The following is a 24340-nucleotide window of genomic DNA, read 5'->3' as shown; positions in this document are numbered from 1 at the left end:
GAAAGTCATCTAACAATTCCCTGGATCCTTTCCAAATGAAGAAGATGTCATTGATAAAGCAATGCCAGTTTCCAATGTTTTCAAAGAAGGGAGAAACATCAATATAAATGTGCTTTTCCTCAAAGGCCCCCCCATGAATGCAGGCCAGACTGGGAGCACACCTGGCTACCATACTAGTTCCTCTGAGTTGTAAATATAGATCTTCTTTAAACAAAAAGATATTGTTCAAAAGTACCATGGAGACACACCTCACAATAAAATCCTAGTTACCTCCCTGGATATCTGACTGTTCTAAGGTCTTCTTGATGACATCAGTAGTGTCTCTTTGAGGTATGTTAGTATATAGTGCCTCGATATCGAGGGTCACCATATATTCTGAGTGATTATTAAATTCTAATCCTTCTTGGGTTATCATACGGGCTGAATCGCTTATATAAGATTTTTGATTTTGAACCATTGGTTTGAGAAAGACGTCCACATATTTCCTCAAGGGTTCTAATATTTGTGAGTCTATAGATGACACTATGGGCCTCAGCGGTGGCTCCCTTATATTTTTATGAATTTTATGGAGCCCATAAAAAGTTGTAATTTTTGTTCTTCTTGATACTCCTCTGTGATTATCCACTCTTCCTCCTTCTCTTTTTCTAAATGATTGGACACTTCTTTTTCCAGACCATCCAGTCTACAATTCGGAATCTTTTGATAATGTTCTGAAATTGATAATAATTTCATGGCCCTCATCTTGTAATCAATGTTATCAAAAACAAGCACCCCACCCCAGTTAATGGCTAGTTTTATTGTGATACTCTGATCTTTAGGTAGGGATTCCATCGCCTCTTTATGATTTTTAGCGACATTATTAGCCTGAAAACATCTCTCATCTAAGTTCTTGTTCACCTCTATACTTACCACAGTTTTGAAAACTTCAAAAAAATGTCCTACTTGGGCAATATTGAGAGTAAATGTAGATTTGGGTCTCAACCCTGAATCAGTTCTGAGGTCCTGTTTAGGCCTCGCTTAAAAAAAACTACGAAGTCTAATTTTTCTAAAAAGTGCCTTAAGATATTTCTCAGCTTGAAATATATTGATTCCTGTGGAGGGCAGAAAACTGAAACCTCTACCTAAAACTTCTTCCTCTGTTCTGTTAAGGACCCTACTGGACAGATTCGCTACCAATGCCTGTTCTATTTCCAATATTGTTGACTTCTCATTTGAATGTATTCCAAATCTGGAGGCATCTTGTTAATATCTAAGAGTGCACTTGGGCATTTGGTGAATGTACTGTTAGAAGGGTGTGAAGAAAGCCACCAAGTAGAGAGATGACGTAAAGGCACGTCTGGTGTTAATGTTTTCAAGAACGTTTTTTATAATGTAATGCGCAGCCCAATGTACGTCTTTTTAGAAAATGATACTTTCTTTCATCACGATAGAAGTAAATATGGCTCACTGAGAGTAAGCATCTCTACAGGGGTGCACTACAAGCACTACAGCGTTCTTTAACGAATGAAAACATTGAAGTAACCATGGTTAAAGCTCAGGTGCAAGCTTGCGTCCAAGGATTCTTTCATCCAGATAGCAGAATGTATCAAATGACTATTAGTTTGCTATGTGAGGATAGCAATGTTTGATAAATTGCCCCACTCTGTTAACCAAAGGTTCACAGTCAGATTCCCTCAGGCATATGGAATTACCAGATGTGGTGTGCACTCGACATTACCAAACATTGATTTGTCAGTGAATAGGGCACAGGGCGAGCTGTCGTGCACACAACTATGCCAAAGGCTGACTACTCCTTTATAATTAAATTCATTTGTGGCCTTTCGAACCAATAAACATGGTCACCATTTATTTTCAATTTGTTTGATATAAAAAAGTCATAATCTTAAATGTTGTACACAAAGAAACACATAAAAAAAATTGGATCAAACACAGTAATATTACTTTACGCACCCACCAACAAAAAATCTAATCACTACAGTGGATACAAAAAGGAAATAACAAACACAATTGGCAAATCATGTAAAATAAGAATAACATTACGAAAAATACAAGAAACAATGCCGGTTCTTATTTTTCAAAAGTCCAGAACCGGAGCCAACAGCGATTAACAAAGATAATCAGAAACACAATAGTTTAACTTGCATACTTATTGCTCCGTTTGTAAACGGACAACGCACCTCTAGAAAAACATAACTTCTGAAACTAGGTTACTAGTTTAAGTAGAAGTATATGACTCCTAATAGTTCCCTGGTACACAGTATTACTCCTTCCGATGAAAAACATTATTTTATAAACAAATTAGAGGCATAAATGATGGTCAACGTGTTTTGAATCCACTATATTATCTTTTCAGGGGTTCTCCTCAGGACAAAGGACTGATACCCACTCTATAACAAAACACACAAATAATTACACAAAGTTCATACATCAATATCAAACAGCTTAAATAGAATGGGGGTTCTATTAGTGTATCATCAAAAACACCTTTACCTCATTTGATTTGAGATTATTAGCACCACTATGCTAACATTGACTTGAATCCTGAAATGAAAAAGATATATTATTTATCACTGAGATGCCTCTAACACCACCTACACAAGTGCTAACTATAACAGCCACTGTCAAAACCAGACCTCTACAAGTATATACTCATAGTCAATAGAGTCAAACAACCCACTACTGTTACACGATCACCAGTAGAACAATCTATCAACAAACAGATGAATTAAACAAAGACCATAACATGTCCGTAGACTGATCGGTGTGCAGACCCTGACATAAGCAACTTAAAAAACATTGAAACCCAAGTGGGGAAGGGCATCTGCTTTTGCCACTTATTTAACCAATTTGTGCGCTCACGCCTAAAATGGAGAAAGTGTGGAACGGTATAAACCAACCACTAAGAAGACCCAACCAGCGACAGACAAATGATTTTTTGGAGAAAAGGCTCAAATACTTTCAGTTGTGTACCACGCTATTGAAACTAAATGCATAGTCAGGAAGATTGAGTACTGGGGCTGCCGCACTCGCAATAGTTCTCCTCGCGGAACAGAACAACACTTACGTTAATTGTGTTCTTCGTAGCCCTGCACAGCATCTCGTTCAGCTGCACTCACGGCTCGAAGGAAGTCAGCGGCCGGAAGCCTAAACATGGACATTGTAGGAAAGTAGGATCTGCTTCTCATGATTAACCCCATTTTTTGCTGTTGTTTCACTGTTTTATGGGTTAGTCTGACTGGAATCCTGCTATTCAGGCCTCCATTCTATCTGCTTTCACCCTAAATTGGTAAGTCTGTACTTTGGTTACACTCCAGATTGGATTCTAGGGTACCCTTATCAGTCCCTAGTATACGGTACACAGGTACCAAAGGGCATAGGTACCCCAGAGGCCTCTCATGGGCTGCAGCATGTATTATGCCACCCACAAGAGATCATTAACCCCTTCCCTGCGGGGCATATTTCCCAGCTGTGCTGGGGGCTGGGGTGGCATGCACAGCGCTCACATGCGCATGACGAGGTAAGCTCATCATGAGGCACAGTGCTCGTCTGCTCATGACGAGCTGAGCTCTTCATGACCACACCCGTTTGTGTGGAACGCTCGCACAGCAGGGGAATTAGCCCAGTATGCGAGCGTTCCAACGGTCATGGCGAGCACTGTGGCTCATGAGGAGCTCACCTCGTCATGACCATGCAAGGTGTTAAAACAGACACCAACAGTTTGCTACTACAAACTGTGTAACCTGGAACTTGCACCACTTACTTCAGTATAGTATCCCTATATTGAAACTTATATCACTACACTTAAAACCTATCAGTCACCCCTATGGCAGGATTTGTCGATCCTTAAGGCAGGGTGCTGGGTTTTACGTGAGAGGGTGCTCCTGCATGAGCAGAGCCCCTCTGCAGTGCTCGTAGTCCATTCTCCAGTATAAAATGGGATACCTGGCTACAGGACTTTAGATATTACCTGGACAAAATTCTACAAAGAAGACAACAAGTACTTTGATGATCTGCATGACCCTGGATGACTGTCTCCTCTGCTGGACGGCTGAAGAATCTCCCTTGGAGTGAAGGAGATACTCCCCTGCAAAAGCAGGCACCAGAACCGTAACTGACCGGCTTGCATCTCCCAAGCTCCTGAGGATTCCGGAGATTTCTGCAACACAGGAGGTGGGTCCCTCAAGGTCCTTGAGGTCGATCCGCCTTTCCAGCGAAGCTGAGGCCAGTATCCCTCGTGCGGACCGCGTGACCTGTACCCCAGTGCACAGGGTTCTTTTGCTAAGGCATGTACTTTCCAGCTTTTCCTGAAGTAGTGCTTTGGACTCTGAGTAGTCCTGACCCGTAGCAGTATTTCCTCCAAAGATATCTGGCCTACACGCACCCTGTGCTCCGTGGGCCTGTACTTTGTAATCCTGCTTGAGGTCTCCTCCCGATCCCTGGTCCGTTGGCCTGTGGTTCCTGGTGAGGGTCATCTCTTGATTTAACGGGCTTCCCTGGTTGCACCAGACGTGCCCTGACTCTCCATCATTTGGGGAGTCCCCTGGACCTTGCTGGTTCACTCCGTAACCGGTTTCCTCTTTCAGCGTGGGTTGCCCTGGCCAAGGCTTGTTGGTGTTCCATCTGAAAATCGACCTCTCAGCATCCGACATCCTTGGACAGCTCACCTCTGGACTTGGTCGTCCTCAATGTCTCCTGGTCCTCATCTCACCTGAAGCACCCGACATCGGTGGGCATTCACCTGCTGAGCCCCTGGTCACGTGAATTGACCCAGACTCTGTCCCCTCTGCTCTCAGGTTCCTCTAACCTCAAATCCAGGCTTGGGTTCCTCCGGACACTTTCCACTTCCATGGCAGCCGTACTTCTCTCCAGCACGCCATTGAAAACGATGAGGGTTTCGGACACCAGTTGACCCCTATGCGCTCGGCTCCTCTTGGCTAGGTAACTCTACGCAGGTATACCGGCCAAACACCTGCGACGACTGCAACGCATTCAAAACGCCTCCGCCCGACTGATCCCCAATGTCTCTCGCCGAAACCACATCACATCGCACCTGAGCGACCTACACTGGCTCCCCGTCAAAAAGAGGATCACCTTCAAGCTACTCACCCACGCACAAAAAAGCCCTCCATAACACAGGCGCAGCCTTCCTCAACGTCCAACTCAACTTCTACACCCCCACCGGCCAGCTCCACTCAGCCAGCCTCACCCTCGCCGCTGTCCCCCACATCCAACGAGCGACCGCCGGCAGATCCTTCTCCTTCCTCGCCGCTAAGACCTGGAACACCCTCCCCACCCACCTACGGCAGACGCAAGACCTACTCACCTTCAGAAGACTCCTCAAGACCAGGCACTTCGAGCAGTAGCAGCACCCCCCTCCCCTCAGCGCCTTGAGACCCTTACGGTGTAAGTAGTGCACGTCCCCTGTGAATGAAAGAAGTGCCAGTACTGTCCCCTGTGAATGAAAGAAGTGCAGGTGCTGTCCCTTGCGAATGAAAGACGTGCTGGTGCTGTCCCTTGTAGAGAGGGACACTGCTCTGTCCGCAGAGAGTAGAGTTGGATGCAGCTCTGTCCGCAGAGAGTAGAGTGGGATGCAGCTCTCTCTGCAGAGAGTAGAGTGGGACACAGCTCTCTCCACAGACAGTAGAGTGGGACACATCTCTGTCTGCAGAGAGTAGAGTGGAACACAGCTCTGTCCGCAGAGAGTAGAGTGTGACGCAGCTCTGTCCGCAGAGAGTAGAGTGGGACACAGCTCTGTCCGCAGACAGTAGAGTGGGACACAGCTCTGTCCGCAGAGAGTAGAGTGGGCTGCAGCTCTGTCCGCAGAGAGTAGAGTGGGACGCAGCTCTGTTCGCAGAGAGTAGAGTGGAACACAGCTCTGTCCGCAGAGAGTAGAGTGGGACGCAGCTCTGTCCGCAGAGAGTAGAGTGGGACACAGCTCTGTCCGCAGACAGTAGAGTGGGACACAGCTCTGTCCGCAGAGAGTAGAGTGGGCTGCAGCTCTGTCCGCAGAGAGTAGAGTGGGACGCAGCTCTGTTCGCAGAGAGTAGAGTGGAACACAGCTCTGTCCGCAGAGAGTAGAGTGGGACGCAGCTCTGTCCGCAGAGAGTAGAGTGGGACACAGCTCTGTCCGCAGACAGTAGAGTGGGACACAGCTCTGTCCACAGAGAGCAGAGTGGGACACAGCTCTCTCTGCAGAGAGTAGAGTGAGACGCAGATCACTCCGCAGAGAGTCGAGTGGGACACAGACCTCATCAACCTGCTCCGCAGCCAGAGCGATGTGCAGAGGATGTGTTGAAACTAATTACCGTTTGGCTCGCCCTGGGACTCTGCATTCGGCAAAATTTGCTCTTTTCTATTCCTGGTCGCCAGCTCCCTCCATGGCGTTCATTCTTCAAAGTGCAGAGCCATGTTGCTGATGCTTCCAGGTTCCTGCCTCTATTGGCAGTGAATTAAATGGAAATACAAAAGTGCCGTACTCTCCCATTTAAGGTATCATACCAGTACTGAGAAGTGCCGGTGCTGTCCCTTGTGAATGAAAGAAGTGCGGGTGCTGTCCCCTGTGAATGAAAGAAATGCCGGTGCTGTCCCCTGTGAATGAAAGAAGTGCAGGTGCCGTCGCTTTTGAATGAAAGAAGTGCAGGTGTTGTCACAAAGAAGTGCTGGTGTGTCCCATGTGAATAAAAGAAGTGTAGGTTTTGTCCCCTGGGAATGAAATTAGTGCCGTGCTGTCCCTTGTGAATGAAAGAAGTGCAGGTGCTGTCCTCTGTGAATGAAAGAAGTGCAGGTGCCATCCTTTGTGAATGAAAGAAGTGCAGGTGTCCTTGTGAATGAAAGAAGTGCTGGTGTGTCCCTTGTGAATGAAAGAAGTGCAGGTGCCATCCCGTGTGAATAAAATAAGTGCAGGTGCTGTCCCTGGTGAATGAAAGAAATGCTGGTGTGTCCCTTGTGAAAGAAAGAAGTGCAGGTGCTGTCCCCTTTGGATGAAAGAAGTGCAGGTGCTGTCTCTTGTTAATGAAACAAGTGCAGGTGCTGTCACTTGTTAATGAAAGAAGTGCTGGTGTGACACTTGTGAATGAAAGAAGTGCAGGTGCTGTCCCTTGTGAATGAAAGAAGTGCAGGGTCTGTCCCTTGTGAATGAAAGAAGTGCAGGTGCCGTCCCTTGTGAATGAAAGAAGTGCAGGTTCTGTCCCTTGTGAATGAAAGAGGTGCAGGTGCTGTCCTCTGTGAATGAAAGAAGTGCAGGTGCTGTCCCTTGTGAATAAAAGAAGGGCAGGTGCTGTCCTCTGTGAATGAAAGAAGTGCAGGTGCCATCCTTTGTGAATGAAAGAAGTGCAGGTGTCCTTGTGAATGAAAGAAGTGCTGGTGTGTCCCTTGTGAATGAAAGAAGTGCAGGTGCCATCCCTTGTGAATGAAAGAAGTGCAGGTGCTGTCCCTTGTGAATAAAAGAAGTGCCAGTGTTGTCCCTTGCTAATGAAAGACGTGCAAGTGATGTTCCCTGTGAATGAAAGAAGTGTAGGTGCTGTCCCTTGTGAATGAAAGAAGGGCAGGTTCTGTCCCTTGTGAATGAAAGAAGGGCAGGTGCTGTCCCCTGTAAATGAAAGAAGTGCAGGTGCTGTCCCCTGTGAATGAAAGAAGTGCAGGTGCTGCCCTCGGTGAATGAAAGAGGTGCAGGTGCTGTCCCTTGTGAATGAAAGAAGTGCCAGTGATGTCCCTTGCTAATGAAAGACGTGCAAGTGCTGTTACCTGTGAATGAAATAAGTGCCAGTGCTGTCCCTTGTTAATGAAACAAGTGTAGGTGCTGTCACTTGTGAATGAAAGAAGTGCCAGTGCTGTCCCTTGTTAATGAAAGAAGTGCAGGTGCTGTCACTTGTGAATGAAAAGAGTGCAGGTGCTGTCCCTCGTGAATGAAAGAAGTGCAGGTTCGGTCCCTTGTGAATGAAAGATGTCCAGGTGCTGTCCCCTGTGAATGAAAGGCGTGCAGGTGCTGTCCCCTGTGAATGAAAGAAGTGCCAGTCCTGTCCCCTGTGAATGAAAGACGTGCAGGTGCTGTCCCCTGTGAATGAAAGAAGTGTTGAACGTTGAGTGCCGTAAGATGTTTGATCCAGTCTTGCATTATGGGTACTCGGGCGGGTGGAGCTAATAGGAGGAATTCCCATTTTTAGGGCATTCAATTTTAGAAGGTTTTCTGCCAGCCATGTCTGGGTGTTCCCAAGCGTTATGATTTGATGTCTTCTAGGGTGTGGATCTTAAGGTATAGTTGTGTGTCGTCAGCGTACATGTGATATTGCACTTTAGACGCGTGTAGAAATTCGGTGCGTGGTTCCATGAAAAGATTAAACAATCTCGGGGATAGTGCGGACCCTTGCGGGACTCCCAACGTTACTGGGACGGGTTTGGACAGGGAGTTGTTGACCTTGAATTTTTGTGTCCGGTTTTGGAGAAATGAGGCAAACCAGTTTAGCGCAGACCTTGATAGTCCCATTTTGTGTTTCAGAAGATCTATCAGATCTCATATTTGGCCGTATCAAAGGCTGAGGAGAGGTCTAACAGGATGAGTAGGGATGTTCCATTCTGATCAAGGATTTGTAATGCGTTGTCAATTATATGTGTCATGGCTGATTCAGTGCTGTGACCTGCTCGGAAGCCTGGTTGGTGTTTGTTAAGAAGGCCAAAGTGATCAGTATGCCTTGTCAGCTCGAGGTGTACACATGTTTCCAATAGTTTGGCCAAGGTAGGAATATTGGAAATAGGGCTGTAGTTGTTTAGGTCCGTAGGGTCAGGCGTGGGTTTCTTTAGAATGGGTGATACCTGTCCAACTTTCAGGGTGTCCGGGATGCAACCTTGTTGAAGTGAGCTGTTTATGATCTTGGTCCAGAGAGGCAGAAGCAGTGGCATCGGTGAAGTGATTGGCAGTGTTCAGGGCACTAAGAATCTTGCATATAGATTCTTCAGTGTAAGTAGCAAAGTCTGACCAAGCTGTGTCCTTTTTTAGGTCAAACTTTGATGGGATTTGGTGTGGGTCAATTGGAAGTGTAATGTAATGTGTATACTTGCAAAGCGCACTGTTGCCAGTCGGCGTCCTGGCACTGTATACCGCTGGGGAAACCGTCCTGGCTTTCCCTGTGGGATGGTCCCTGCTGGGAATCCCCAAGGTGGAGCCAGGCATCCCCGGCGTTGATGGGGCCGTTGTGGAGATTAGGCAACCTAATGCCCAGAGTTGCCGAGTGGGACCCCTGGTTAGAGTAGGCACTGAGGCGAGAATAATCGAGTCTGCTGACCCTGGTCCACGACTCTGCCTCGTCGGGAATCGAACCCTGGTCCCGGGCCAACTTCTGCTTCCGGGTCTGCCGCCTCTAACCAGTGAGCCACACCACTCCACAAGTGCTGGGGAGGTTTTCCTATGAGGTCCAGAGTGTAAGATTAGGACATTGAGGAGATCCTTCTTGATGTTGTCAGTCTTCTGAGTAAAGAAGGCAGAAAATTCTTCATAGTTGGGTTGCGGGCAGGCAATGTCTTGTAGACGTTGAGGTGCATCTTTAGATTGGATTTTGATTAATTCAAAACGTTTTTGGGGACGATTTCTTGCTTGGTCTAGTTGGTGGCTAAAGAAGTCTGCTTTAGTGCCCTTGATCTTTCTGTAATATGCATTTCTCTTTTTCCTGAGTATCTCAAGGTGATTGGCGGATGGAACTGATCTCCAATTGCTTTCAGAAGTTCTAAGAGACTGCCTATCTTCGTTGAGTAATCCATTGTACCAGGGCTTAGAATCTTCTATGGAGACTCTCTTTAGTTGAAGGGGGGCTACCTCATTTATTATCGCGGTCATGGAATTGAGGTGGTGGTTGGTGAGATCATGGACTTCAGAAGAACCTGCAGGGGGCAGAAGTAGGTTGAAGCTGAAAGATGGTAATATGTTAGGGTTGATTTTTTCCAGGTCTCTTTTCCATACTTTTGGTCTTGTGGATTGAACCGAGTTAAGTTTCACTATTTCCTTGAAAAAGAAGGTGATAATATGATGGTCTGACCGGTCGCAGGGTTGGATCGACTCAAGCTGAATGGAATCACTTTTGGAGATTATTTAATCCAGGATTGAGCCTTTATCGTATGTAGGGCTGTTGCAAATGTGCCAGAGGTCTAGATCATCGAGGACATTTTTGAGACTATTGACCACTGCATCATTATGGTCATTCAATTGGAGATTGAAGTCGCCAAGGAATATTTGGGTATTTTGATGTCCAGTGTTCGTTGAGACCATATCAATGAAGTGTTCGGTGAAGGTGAGGTTGTCACCTGGTGGATGATAGATGGTGTGTAACGAGCATAATGGTTTGCTATTACTGGTGATGTTGAGGCGTATGTATTCGCAAGAAGGGAATTCAGGGGATATGGATCTGTTTACAGAGCTATTACTACGGTGTATACAGGCGATACCTCCCCCTGTCTTATCAATTCTGTTCAGTCTGATGATGTTGTAATTTGGGGGTACTAGTATGTCAATGATTGGTGTGGAGAATTCCGTTAGCCAGGTTTCGGTTAACATTATCAGGTCCGGTTCTTGTATGATAATGAGGTCTGCTATGTCCGCTGCATGTCTAGAGGCCGATATACAGTTTAGGAGTATGCATTTAAGATGGGATGTGATGAGGGATGAGGTAGGTTCCTGAATGGGACTCTTCTTAGGTTGTTGTCAATGATTCCTCTAGTGTTGTGTTTGGTGGTCCTTTGAGGGTTGGGGGGATAGTTGGGATAGTCATAGAAGTGGGAGTGAGGGGGTTCGTGAGAGAGGGTTCATATGAGTGTAGTAGAGAAAGTAGATCGCGCTCCGAAAATGGATTGGTGCTTCGAATTGGGCGGGTTGATTTATTACGGGAGGGAACTGATTTCCAACTGGGTAGAGTAAGTTTCGAGGTGATTGTTAGGTGGTTCGGGTGCCCGCTAGATTTAGACGGTCTTGTAGCTCTTGTGAAGCAAGGTTGTCTTGATATCACTCTTTAAATGCTTGGAGTTCTTCTTGATTTGATGTAATGAGATCATAATCTCATCCAGTCTGGAGCGGTTATGGGTAGGGTTGGCGGCTGTGTTATGGATGTAGATGGCTGCGTTGTGGTCTGGTCAAGTCTGTGGTCAGGTGCAGGTATGAGTAGAGTTGGGGGCAGTGTTACGAATGTGGATGAGTGAGTTGTGGCTGTAGATGGCTGCGTTGTGGATGTGGCTGGCTTGGGTGTGGGTGTGGGAAGTGTACTTGGGTCCAATGTGTGATCAGCGTTTTTCTATATGATAATGGAGTGTCCTATTGTGTTCCAGCATCTGACCTGGGGGGTGGGCGGAGATGGGGGATGTCCGTGCTAGGAATATCAGTGTGCTGCAAGGATGGGGTAGCGGGAGTGTTGGTTATGGAAGTGAAGATGTTAACAGGGGGAAGCTATGATCGTACACAGAGGGGATTCACTATCAATTGGGGGTGCGTATGCTGTCTCAGTCATGCTGGGTGGAAGTATTATGTGTGGGTCAGGCAGCGTGGTAGTGGCATGTGTCTCCAATGTGAGCAGTGGCCGATGTAATAGAGGAGGGTGGTTGGAGGGAGGGTTTGGTGAGTTGATATGTTGTGTGTTGGTGGGGGGGTAGTCTGGGTGGAAGTAGCGTATGATTCCGATGCAAGCAATGGTCGGAGTGGTATTGGGGGCGTGGCTGTCAGAAGGGATTGGCCTGGAGTAGCCTGGGTGGCAGTTTGGGGTTTAGGCACATGGGGGCATATTATCAAGGGCGGTATCGCCGCTTTAGCGAGACTTTTTCCCGCTAAAGCTGCAATATTTTTATCGCCATATTAGCAAGCTGTTGCTAACATCAGTTAGCGACAGCTTATAGGCGATAGCTACAGGTTTGGTGCCCGCTTTGCATGTCAGCAATATTCATCGCTAATGACATGCAAAGTGGAGTCGCTAACACAGCTATCGCCTATTAGCATGGCGATAAAAAAATGTGCGCTAACCGCGAATATCGCCAAAACCTAATGCCTGCTCAGACCACTTCTTAACCTGTATATCCAATAGGAGGTGGATATTCAGGTTAAGTCCCCATTTGCTATAATGCCTGAATATCGCTGGATTTCCAGCGATATTCACGCATTGAGCCGATATCACCGGATATTTTATCGCTTTAGAGATAAACTGTGCTAATAGCACGTTATCTCAGCGATAATATCCAGAGATACGCGGCGATAAAAAAAATTTGCATTTAGCGATAATTATCGCTATTTGTTGATAATATGCCCCTTGTTCCTTAATAATGGGGAAGATGTTATCCAGGAGATTTAAACTACGGTCTGTGGATTGCATGAGGATGGTTCCTTTATTGTAGTTGGTTGGTGATGGTTGCTGTCACTTGGAAGTGCTGGGAGGGGGAAAAATAAATAACTAGACCATGCGCGGTTTTCCTAGTGGAGGAGATAACAAATAAGGCTAGGAATGCTTTCTTCCATTGCGCTCTTCATTTTGTGTGGAAGATGATATCAGTGGTTGTATGTCAGTTGTGTATTAAGAAATAGGGATCCGCGAAGGGTGTTTCAAGGTGAAGTTTTATAAAATTGTGCTAAAATCGTTTGGCTGATTTTCTTGAGAGTTTGGGGGGGTAAATGATTGTATAGGTATGCGTGCCTGTGAGCTCCATGTTATGACCAGCTCAATTGGTGAGACGTTGTGGGTCGCAAAGTGTGTATGGGGCTTGTGTAGGTGTCCGTGCTCTGTAGTGTGATGGGCTCAAGGAGGTGGGTGGGTATGGGAGGGGGAAGTAGCAACTGAGGTGGTTGTACACTGAACAGGGTAAAGTCTTGTGCCTCTTTTTTTCATTTTCTTTAATATATTCTGCACCTCGCTCTCTTCTTCTCTTTCTCTCAATTAAATGCATCGTAAATTACTCAAATTTACTATTGCTTTATCACAACGGCACAAGCCAGGGGTCGGCACAGTTTGATGGGGTCCCCCTACTATTATCATGAAGAGGGACTCAGTTCCACCTAGCTCCTTAGCCTGCGAATGGGAATTGTTACTTTGTTTCTTGCATCTGCAGACACAGGTTTCTCAGAGTGTTTGTAACTATCTGTCCCATCAGCAGTGTCCCCTTTATTAGGTCTCGCACCTGGTGATGCAGCGCGAATCGCTGTCACCAGCGAGACCTATTGTCGTCGACTAGGCTTTCAAGGGCTCTCAAGGGAGACAGGAGATGGGCACGCGCAGGCTGGAGGCCGGATCGGACATGTGGATGCGCGCGTGAACACGCGCTAACATCCACTGTGACTGTGAGCTGTTGCCGTCTGCCGTTCATTAACTTTGTAACTTTCGTTTTCATTCTTAATCATGTTGAGCTGGTGCTTGCTATCTGCAAGACACAAGCACATGAGAAATGGAAGTGTGCTTTAACAGCGTGCATTTGAAATGCGGCTTTAGTTGTGTTCTTTAGTAACAGGTACATGAGAAATGGAAGTGTGCTTTAACCCCTTCAGCGCGCATGACAAAGCCAGCTCGTCATGGGCGTTACCTGCGCTATGCGCATGACGAGCTGGCTTTGTCACGTAATGCGCGATTTTCAAAATCGCAGCGCGCATGCGGTTAACAACGTGCACTGCAAATTCGGCTTTAATGTGTTTTCTTTTACCGACTGTCAAGAGAGGAAATAAGTGGCGTATTTGTGGAGCCTTGCCTTCACTAAAGAACACGTGCCAAAACATTAAAGCTAAACATGCAAACTAAAATACTTTAGCAGTGTCTTGTAGCAGTCAACACAATATTGCTTCTGATTCCTGTGGCCGCACTACAACAAAGCATCAAAGGCAAAAATAATCGCTTTTAACATGCAACTAGTATGCTTTATTTGCGTATTGTGTAAAGATTGCCTCATACATAACAGTAACGTTTCTAAATTCACCAACCATTACAAATGTCTCTCAGCTGCATGCAGTAACTGCGCCAAAACACACACGCGCCGAAAAAAACCAAACACCTAGCCACCCACACCCCCCCGCCCCTACATGCGTACTCGTCTCCCTCAAAAACAAGCACAACGTGCTTGCCCTCCCTCCGCCTTCTCTATGGCTTGTCTCCTCCCGGCCCTGCAGCACTGTTACCAGTAGAATGGTGCCCAAGATGCGAGTGCTGTGGCTCCTCTGGACCCTTGGCTGGGCCGGCATGTACTCCTGAAAAGGCCCGCTGGTCATCTTGGACCGCGACAACCGCTCTCCCCTGCTGAACTACATCAGCTCCTGCGCCTGTTTCACCGAGTTTTACGCGCCGCACTGGGCACGAGCCTCAGGCCACGCCGGTGTGCGAGCTCACGGCTTGCTACAACCCGCACATGGTGCACTTTCACTTTCCTCTGCTCCACGGTGTCTTCGTTTTCCGTCCAGCTCTAATGCAGCAAATACTCCTTCGGCTGCAGTTTTTGTTTACGCACCTCTAGTTCTGACCTCCGTCAGCCTTTTAAAGTCTGCTACCAACTTTACCCATGTTGCTTTGCTTAATGCTCTGCTCACAACTCGCCAGAGTGCCGCTTATCTCCCGGAATCTGCAGTGACGTACTTCGGAGTGTGGAGCCCTCTGGCCGCGCACACAACCAACGTGCCCCCGCAGTGAATCTGAAGGCGGAGCATAGGTGAAGGCGCCTCGGAGGTGGGAGCCTGAGCCGCGGCCCTGCGCTGAGCTGCCCGGGGGATCTTAGTTCATTTGTGGTATCGTGTGGCTGCCTGAGAATTCCCACGATGTAGCGCAGCTGCGCCTGGTTACCGGGTCATCATTTGTCGCACCCCTGCATGAATGCACTCAACTGTTTCCTGATCTGTGTCCTGTGCATCATGGGGCTGCGGTGATCCAGCCTGTTGAGTACCATGGAACTGATGCAGATACAGTAAATAAGTAGTGGGAGACGTGGGCAAACGCAGCCGTGCACTGCCTAATGAACATTTGTGCTATGGGAAACAGAGTAACGTGGGTCTGGGGCCTGGAGTCCAGGACTGACTTTAAGTGCACAAAAACTGCATCTTATAAGGACTGATTGAGGTTTGTCCCTAGGGTAGGTTGTTGTACTGCCTGATGAGCAACTGCTCTGTGGGGGGTAAAGAAGTGTGTAGCCCATAATTCTTCCACCGTGAGGAACGGCCAATGAGCAGGACTTTAAGTCCCAGATACCCCGATGCGTGCATTCCGCCCGGAGGCACGTTAAAGAGTACGGGTGCTGCACGGCACTGAAAAAAGGGGGATATATGGCTTAGGCAAATGGATGGAGTTATGCTACCAGCCGAGTGCTAAGGAAGTGGAGGGCCGAGACAGAGATCAATAAAAGCGGAAGTGGGCTGTGGGGTACCAGCAGAGTGGCAGAGGAAGAGAGGACCGGTTGAGAGGGTCGGAAACACAAGGGGCTGGCCTATGTGTCAAGAGAGGGTGCACAGGGCTTGAGTGAATGCTCAAGTGAGGGTGTGGGGGAAGGTGCCGAAGGGGGTCGGCAGCAGTTGTAATGAGAGAGAAGGTAGCTGTAGTGACAGGGCAGGCTGCTGCAGCACTGGACACCCCAGAACCAGCCATGAGTGTGCACGTTGCCCGGACCAGTGCAAGCACCGTGAGGGTGTCCCAGGACTCCGGTACCATGAACCGGGGCTCCCTACGGACTGTGCAGGAGATGTTCAAAGTGCTCCATATGGTAACTGTCCCACTATTCCCCCCGCTCCCCTCCACACCCCCCCGCCAGGACGCTTTTTCTGTTTAAAGTTATTGGAGACGTTTCGGACATGAGACAGGCCATGCTCTGCAACATTGTAGTATAGTTTTCCGTAGCGCCAAAGTTCAGCCCGGGGGAAACTTTATAGCGCTATGTTAATTTATAATGCGCTACGTTATATTTTGAAAACTGTGTAATTATTTTTTTGTTGCCTGCCAAGCGTGTTCGAAGGCTGTACACGTACAGAAATGCAAATAACAGTAGTACGGAATGGTTTTATGAAGCCTGAAAAGTAAAACTACCAGTACCAGAATGCAAAAGGGATTATGTATTCTTCTTTCGAATGGCACGAGGTCATGTGACATCTTTGATAGCTCTAACATATTATCCTTACTCGTAAAATAACATCTTCAATGGCAATGTCTTTTGTAAACAGACTGTATTTTTCGGTACAAAGCTACAGAATACGTCTGGAAAAATAAGCATTAGTCGAACTTTAATAATGTAGAGGCAATTAGAGGTTATATGCAGTCAGGGCTTTAAGTGGGATGAAAAAACTGTAGGACCTCTTATAGGGACATGAGATATGTAATTAAGGGCGTGGCTTAAAAGCACTGAAAATCTATACTTAGCATAATGTGCCGCCCAACTGGTATTTTGCTACTTCTGTCATTACATCTATATGTATAATACAGCAAGTAACATTACACTTACAACACTCAGGTACTATTGGTATTGTTAATGGTTGTTAGTTGCATAACATAAATAAGCAACAGCCATGACTTCGTAGCATAGCGCATTGAAAATGCTTCAGTTCTGAAATGGGGAGACAGTGACAGAACTACAAGGAGACTCTTTGAAGTTGCATCACAGGCAGTGCTGCAGGGTTAACAGTATTTTATTTCATCCTGACTTTGAGGGCAAAAATCGAGAGCCCAATAGCGACCTGTCTCAGTGCCTGCTTTTTAGTCAGCACCGAAAAACTCGTCCCACTTAAAGCGCTGCGTGCAGCGTATAAATGAGAAAAATAAGTGCAGGTGCCACTCAAATTAACTTAGAGGGCGGGGCAAGGGGGTAGAGCTGGGGGCTGGGCATGATTATATAAAGACACTACTATCATCTGTCAAGTATTCATTTTGCCCTTGCATTACCATTGTTGATACTCAAAAATGTCCTGAATGTGCAAATTCCCTCTGTACATGTGGGCATCGCATACATAGACAATTAATAACCTGTGTCCTACTATGAACCTCTCAAATGTGTAAGCTGTCCATTGCCTTTAAAGGAACATGTTATGTTTTGACTAAGCTTTCTTTGCTTTGCAAGAAAAATAGAATTCACATAAAATACCACATAATTCACAAACGTTAATATCTGTTTTCCAGATATTTCTTCTCACAATCTACGACTATACTAATTTAAGCAGAGGAAACACCAGCTGTTTTTATTAAAAGATTCTAAGCAAACACACCTAATAATTTAGCAATTTATACGCAGTGTCACGTAATTTGTCAAGAAAACACTGACCCCTCTCAAATAAGTGAAACAATCACAAATGCATGTAATCCAGTTTGTTTTATCAGTGTGATATAGAAGAGATTTCCTGGTGCTTTAACTTTTTTTTCCTCACTAATTCATCTCCAGTCTAATGGCGCATAATTAATAATATATACTGTATACTTTAAAAAAAATAAAAACAATATAAAAAACAATGTCATTTACAATGCTAATAGCTTTAAACATGTCACTGCTAGACCGATTGCATTGTAAATGCTTGTTTATTTGCGTGAGTGGCGCAAGAGCGGAACAGAGAACTTGACAAAATTAGCCCTTCTATTGCTTAATACACTATAAATGTGAAACACTTTGGGACTTAGGGGCTGGCTAAAGAACAACGTCAGGAAACAAACACAAATTAAAAGCACATTTTATTTATTCGCTGAAAACTGTTTTAAAATGTAATTTCCAAGTTCCACATATCTGTTTAAAAATATTTACACTTTCAGTCATTTCCGAGTTTAGTTACAAACTGATAGTGGGAAAACACATGATGTATAAAAACTGTACTGTAGTTCCTATATTCCCAATAGGTTCTGCGCATTGGAATAATATATCCTATAGAATTGACATAGGACTGAGGTCAACTAGGTCTCTATTGAATATATTAGACTTAATTGTGAGTGCCAACTAGCTCAGAGGTCACTAGAAACTTTCTCGAATAAACAAGAAGGGATTAGTTTCTGACAACCGCATAAACATGACAACTTTGTTTCCCCAAGATAAAACGTTTCTCTAGAGTCGTGGAAACAATAGATAGATATTTCACTTAGTCAATCGTGCATGCTTCGTTTTACCAGAGGTGCAGAGAAATAGAGAGACAGGCGTTTTCAATAAAAAGTATTTATTGAACAGTCTTCTTTCACATGCAGAAAAAATTAACTGCTACAATCGTAATACCTGCTGCAAAGTATAATGCGTACAGCAAGAAGAGTATTATAAAATAATACTGTAAAAGCATGGTATGGTTTCTAAGCCATAAAATACATACATAAATAAATAAAGACTAAAAGTACTCAACTGGTGCTTCTAAAATACGCCTACCCCAATGTACCTAACCTAAGTCTAGTACGAGGGAAGAAGTAAGTATGGTGTAGCATAGGTTTTTAGTATTCTTTTGCCAAGAATCTATCCAAGATTTCTTTTAGGGTCTAATCAGCTCCGTACCTTGGTTTAGAATGAAGGAGGTCTGGTATCTCTCTGTCTCAGGACTCGATTTCCCAACACCCCGCAAGGGGAGCTTGGAAACACTGGAGCTGGATTTCTCAGCAAGAGAAAAGACAGCGTCTCTCTCAGTGCATCTGCTGGAGGGTCGGCTTCCTTCGGCATTTGCTGCATCGAGATGCTTCGGGCAAGTAGATAAACGAACTGCTCCAAACCACCGTGTGTCTGCTAGGGCAGGTGTGGGCATATTTATACCTTGAAGGTGCCGAGTTTGACGTAAGGTTGGATATAATAACATCATCAAAGACTTGCAGTTCTTGAAAACTCCATGAGTTCTTAGATAAATCAATATTCAAGCAAGGGGAAGTCCCTGACTGCTGAAGGCAAGTTTTTCCAAGAAATCGTTGTGGATTTTTGGAACTAGTGGAAGTAGCCATGCCGTATTTGAACTGCATGGGTTAAGTCTAAATATGGATATGATTTCTATGCCTATATAAGGATAGGGTGATTTATACCTATATATGGGCATGAATCAGGAAAATTACACTAGGGTCCTAAATTGCTCTACAACAATACTGAAACCAAAAACTTCTTTTTACATTATTTTACGTTTCTTACTTTTTGTTTTTAAAACAGGCGATCGACCTTTTATGTGAAAATTATTATAAGGGCCTGACATCACTTTTTGTGACGTCATTACATGTGACGTCATTGTAATTCGCATATGATAATGGGCTCCTTCACTATTGTCCTTACTTGTGCTTTGCTTATTGGCATGACATGGGTCTATAAGTATAACAAATAAATATATAAATTCACAGGTGTTCAGTGTGTTTCTCTGGTGATGTCACACATTGACATGTATTTGGCTGGTTCTTCTATTTTTAGGTGAATACTAATCACATGCCGTTCCCTCTCCTTCAATTTCTCTTTCTTTTTCTCCCCCTTCCTTTGTCTCTCACGCTCTCTTTATCTCTCCCCCTCTCTACCTCCCACACACTCCTGTTAGCTTTAGCTTCGTGAATGTCACTGCCACTTCTGGCATTCATACAACAAATCCTTCCGAACATTTGAGACCAAGGGACAATCAAGTGTGGAAGACGAGTTGCTGGGAGTTAAACTCTGTTTTATTGAATCTCAAACATCTAAATTGGCACATTACAACATATAGGCTTTTGATGTGGGATTTCGCTATTTCACCACATTCTTCAAACAGAGTCTGCTGCTTACAGTGGCTCAATTCTTGTAAAAAGTAGAGTTTGGCAAGACACAAAATTAATAGGGAGAGCCAACTCAGAGAGGAGCCACAGGTCACACTTATTTATAAGGCTCGAGGCACGAGCTGATCCATCAACCGGTAACAGTCTGTAAAAGATGCAGCAAACTATACTTAAAAATAAGTTATATGCTCTTTTATATCTAACAATTGGCTATTTCTTAAACACCTGTGCTTCGCTTTAGTTCATTACATATACTACATATACTGAAGTGGCATTTGTTAATAGTAATACATACATTTTACCAATGAAGCTTCCATCTCCAGAGCCCTGACAACATGTCCACTCTGGGTGTGTTGGGTTTATAGGTTTTATCACTAATCCGACAAGTTAGTTGAAAGTACCGTTGTTAATCCCAGTATTGTTCAGTGTTGCTTTTACAGGTAGTGTGATCAGGTGCGATTGAATATTTTTCTTTATATCTCTTCTCAAGCAAAAAAAAAATCAACAATATTATGTGACCGGCACTTGCTTCGGCCTATTAAAAATGCTGCGGAGGTTTTTGCCTCTCCTGTCAGAGGAGCATAGGAGGCTGACTGTGCAGGCTCTGATAGGCTCCAGGTTGGATTATGCCAACATTCTTTACCTGGGCCTACCAGAGTACTTGCTACAGCGGCTTCAAGTTGCGCAGAACGCGGCGGCCAGGGCCATTTTCGGTCTAAATAGACGTAGCAGCGTCTCTGGGCTACTGCTGATGCTGCATTGGCTACCCATCCGCAAACGGATTGCCTTTAAGGCTTTGACTTTGGCCTACAAGGCGCTCCATGCGGTGGGGGCGAAGTATCTCCAAAAGAGACTGGCCTTTTACCATCCGGCTCGCTCGCTGAGGTCTGAATCTCTGCTCTTGGCGGCGGTCCCTCGTGTTAAGAGGGCCCGCCTGGGTGGCCGTTCCTTTAGTCTATTGGCCCCACAGATGTGGAATTCATTGCCGCTCCCACTTCGGGGGGCCACCACTCTTCTTGAGTTTAGGAGGGGGCTCAAAACCTGGTTGTTCTCCCAGTAGGCTTCTAGGTAGTTCTTTTTTTATTCTCTGTGTGTTGTTTATTTCTTTTAAACTGTGTTATGTTACTCTGCATTACGTTGCCTTTCCTAAAAGCGCCGGGACACTCTTTTTGAGTAACCGTTGCGCTATACAAAACAACAAATAACATAACATAACATAACATAACATTATGTGTTCGCTGATGTGTTTGTAGGTTTGATAATTGTCTAAAGCTCTTCCCACATTCATTACACTTGAATGGTTTTTCTCCTGTGTGAGTTCGCTGATGATACCTTAATGCTGAAGAGAAGCGAAAACTACTGTCACATTCACTACAATGATAGGGTTTTTCCCCTGTGTGTGTTCGCTGATGACTTTGTAGGTCTGGTAATCGACTAAAGCTCTTCACACATACACTGCATTTAAATGGTTTTTCCCCCGTGTGTATTCGCTGATGACTTTGAAGGTTTGATAACTGACTAAAGCTCTTCACACATTCACAGCACTTGAATGGTTTTTCTCCAGTGTGTGTTCGCTGATGACTTTGAAGGTGTGATAACTGACTAAAGCTTTTCACACATTCACTGCACTTGAATGGTTTTTCTCCAGTGTGTGTTCGCTGATGACTTTGAAGGTGTGATAATCGACTAAAGCTCTTCCCACATTCACTGCAGTTGAATGGCTTTTCCCCTGTGTGTGTTCGATTATGGTTGTGAAGGTGTGATAACTCACTAAAGCACTTTGCACATTCACTGCACTTGAATCCTGTGTGAGTTTTCTGATGATGCCTTAATGCTGAAGAGAAGCAAAAACTACTGCCACATTCAGTACAATGATAGGGTTTTTCCCCTGTGTGTGTTCTCTGATGACTTTGTAGGTCTGAAAATCGACTAAAGCTCTTCACACATTCACTGCATTTAAAAGGTTTTTCCCCTGTGTGTGTTCGCTGATGTCTTTGAAGGTGTGATAACTGACTAAAGCTCTTCACACATTCACAGCACTTGAATGGTTTTTCCCCTGTGTGCGTTCGCTGATGTCTTCGTAGAAGTGATAACTGACTAAAGCTCATCCCACATTCATTGCACTTGAATGGTTTTTCTCCTGTGTGTGTTCGCTGATGACTTTGAAGCTGTGATGACTGACTAAAGCTCTCCACACATTCACAGCACTCGAATGGTTTTTCCCCTGTGTGCGTTCGCTGATGTCTTCGTAGAAGTGACAACTGACTAAAGCTCATCCCACATTCATTGCACTTGAATGGTTTTTCTCCTGTGTGAGTTAGCTGATGATACCTGAATGCCGGAGAGAAGCGAAAACTACGGTCACATTCACTACAATTATAGGGTTTTTCCCCTGTGTGTGTTCGCTGATGTGTTTGAAGACTTGATAACTCACTAAAGCACTTTGCACATTCACAGCACTTGAATGGCTTTTCCCCTGTGTGTGTTTGCTGATGTCTTTGAAGGCTTGATAACGCACTAAAGCACTTTGCACATTCACTGCAGTTGAATGGCTTTTCCCCTGTGTGTGTTCGCTGATGTCTTTGAAGGTGTGATAACTGACTAAAGCACTTTGAACATTCACTGCACTTGAATGGCTTTTTCCCTGTGTGTGTTCGCTGATGTGTTTGGAGGTTTGATAAGTTACTAAAGCACTTCACGCATTCACTGCATTTAAATGGCTTTTCCCCTGTGTGTGTTCGCTGATGTCTTTGTAGGTGTGATAACAGACTAAAGCACTTCACGCATTCACTGCATTTAAATGGCTTTTCCCCTGTGTGTGTTCGCTGATGTCTTTGTAGGTCCGATAATCGACTAAAGCTCTTCCCACATTCATTGCACTTGAATGGTTTTTGTCCTGTGTACGTGTGCTGATGAAGCTTGCGTTTTGATGACAAACTAAAGCTGTTGCTGCATGTGTATGATTCTTCTTTCTTGGGTAGTGTCTGCGGGTCGGGTATATATTTGTCTACAGCCCATGACTGAATTTCCTGATGGGCCAACATGGCTGATAAAGCACTTGTGTTTTTATTGCACACTTTATATGCGTGCTGCATTTTGCATGTTTGATTTCAGTTTTAAAATTTAAATGCAATAGCCACCAAATATTTGCCACACTCCAAATACGTAGAAGGTGTCTTTGTAGGCGATTGTGACTTTAGATTGGATTATGGCTATGCGCGCTTGCGGGTAAAGATGTATCTTCCTTCTGGTCGGTGCAAATAGGGACAGCCTGTTGTATTGTATAAAAACTCCTCTTTCCTTTACCCTTCTGTTGTCTGGCTCCGCTCTGTTGTGCTTTTCTCTGGTTACTGTGGTTTGGCCAGAAAGAGTTTACAATACACCTAGAGCACGGAATGATGGCTTGTCATCATTTGACAAAACAGAACACTATGGTAATCACATCATACCGATCCCATGATCAAAGCTGGTGTTAGGCACTTGTTTATACAGGAGGTGGTTTGTTATTGTTGTTGCCTTAATTTTCCTAAGGTCATTTCTTTGTCTTTTGCCGTGGAGGTGCACAGCTCAGACTCTTACAATCACTGAACTGCCCTTGATGCTTCATCCGGAATCTGTCAGTTTATGTGCAGGTTCCCCTGTCGCCGACTGCGCTGATGTTTTCCTGAATACTGAAGCTCATTATTTCTGCTGTTATTGAAGATTTACCGCATTCGCTTCACTATTGATGGTCATTTCTCACATTCAAGGCTTGTTTTCTGTTGGATGTAAAGATATCTAAAATTACTTAATTGAAACATAATGGAATAAGAATTCACAATGTTTAACTGGTTGTAAAAGACATTTTGGGGGAGATTTACCAAATCTCCAGCGCAACCCACCCTCCCCGAGCGAGGCTGCGATGCGTTGCGCAACAGGGAGGGAGCAGGAGAGCACCATATTTTCAAAGATATGGCTCTCTCCTTCCCTTTCCCTTGCGCTGGCACTGATTACAGCAGCCCTGTGCCATGCACACACCTTAGCACCAGAGCGCTTGTAGTGTAGTTCCTATATCCCTGATAGGCTCTGCGCATTGGAATAATATACACTATAGTTTTAGCATAGGACTGAGGTCAGTATGCTCCTATCCAGTACATTAAACTTAATTACTTGTGTGTGCCAGCTAACTCAGAGGTCACTAGAAACTTCTCAAAATTACAAGAAGGGATTAGTTTCTGACAACTGCATAAACATGACAACTATGTTTCCTTTTAGAATCGGAACAGTCTCAGAATCGTGGACACAATAGATAACAGTTTCGTCAATCGTGCATACTTCGTTTCTACAGAGTGGTACACAGAAATAGATAGACAGGCGTTTCAATAAAAAGGGGAAGAGTCTTATTTCTCGTACAAGAGATATGAACTGCTACAATCGTAAGACAGAATGCAAAGTATAATACGTACAGCGTTAGCAGTAGGATTAGATAATACTGCAATAGCATGGTTTGTAGCTATGACATACATTCATAAAAATGTCACATCAAACGTATGAATCCTGTGTCCACAAGATACATTCCAACCTTGCACTCCTTTCTATTTCTATTTCTATTTCAACAATGAATTAATCCATATATTCAGATGATTTCATGATTCCATTGTACATTTATTGGTAACAAAGATTTTCTAATTTTTTCCAAATTTTCATTTGAATATTTC

The 24340-nt window shown here is 44.8% G+C and overlaps 1 protein-coding gene across 1 annotated transcript in view; it reads right to left on the bottom strand.

Moving 5' to 3' along the window:
* The window catches only part of LOC144758699 (uncharacterized), a 69834-nt gene extending 46389 nt beyond the window's left edge, over positions 1–23445 (bottom strand). The window contains exon 1 of the mRNA XM_078646444.1: positions 20870–23445. Coding sequence (XP_078502570.1) covers positions 20870–22738 — 1869 coding nt within the window. The 5' untranslated portion in view covers positions 22739–23445. The remainder of the gene's footprint in view (positions 1–20869) is intronic.
* Positions 23446–24340: the final 895 nt, after the last annotated feature.

This window comes from Lissotriton helveticus, chromosome 1_1 (genome assembly GCF_964261635.1).
Source record: "Lissotriton helveticus chromosome 1_1, aLisHel1.1, whole genome shotgun sequence".
Lineage (NCBI taxonomy): Eukaryota > Metazoa > Chordata > Amphibia > Caudata > Salamandridae > Lissotriton > Lissotriton helveticus.
Note: the sequence above shows the minus strand (reverse complement) of the source record. Positions and strands in the feature narration are given on the sequence as shown.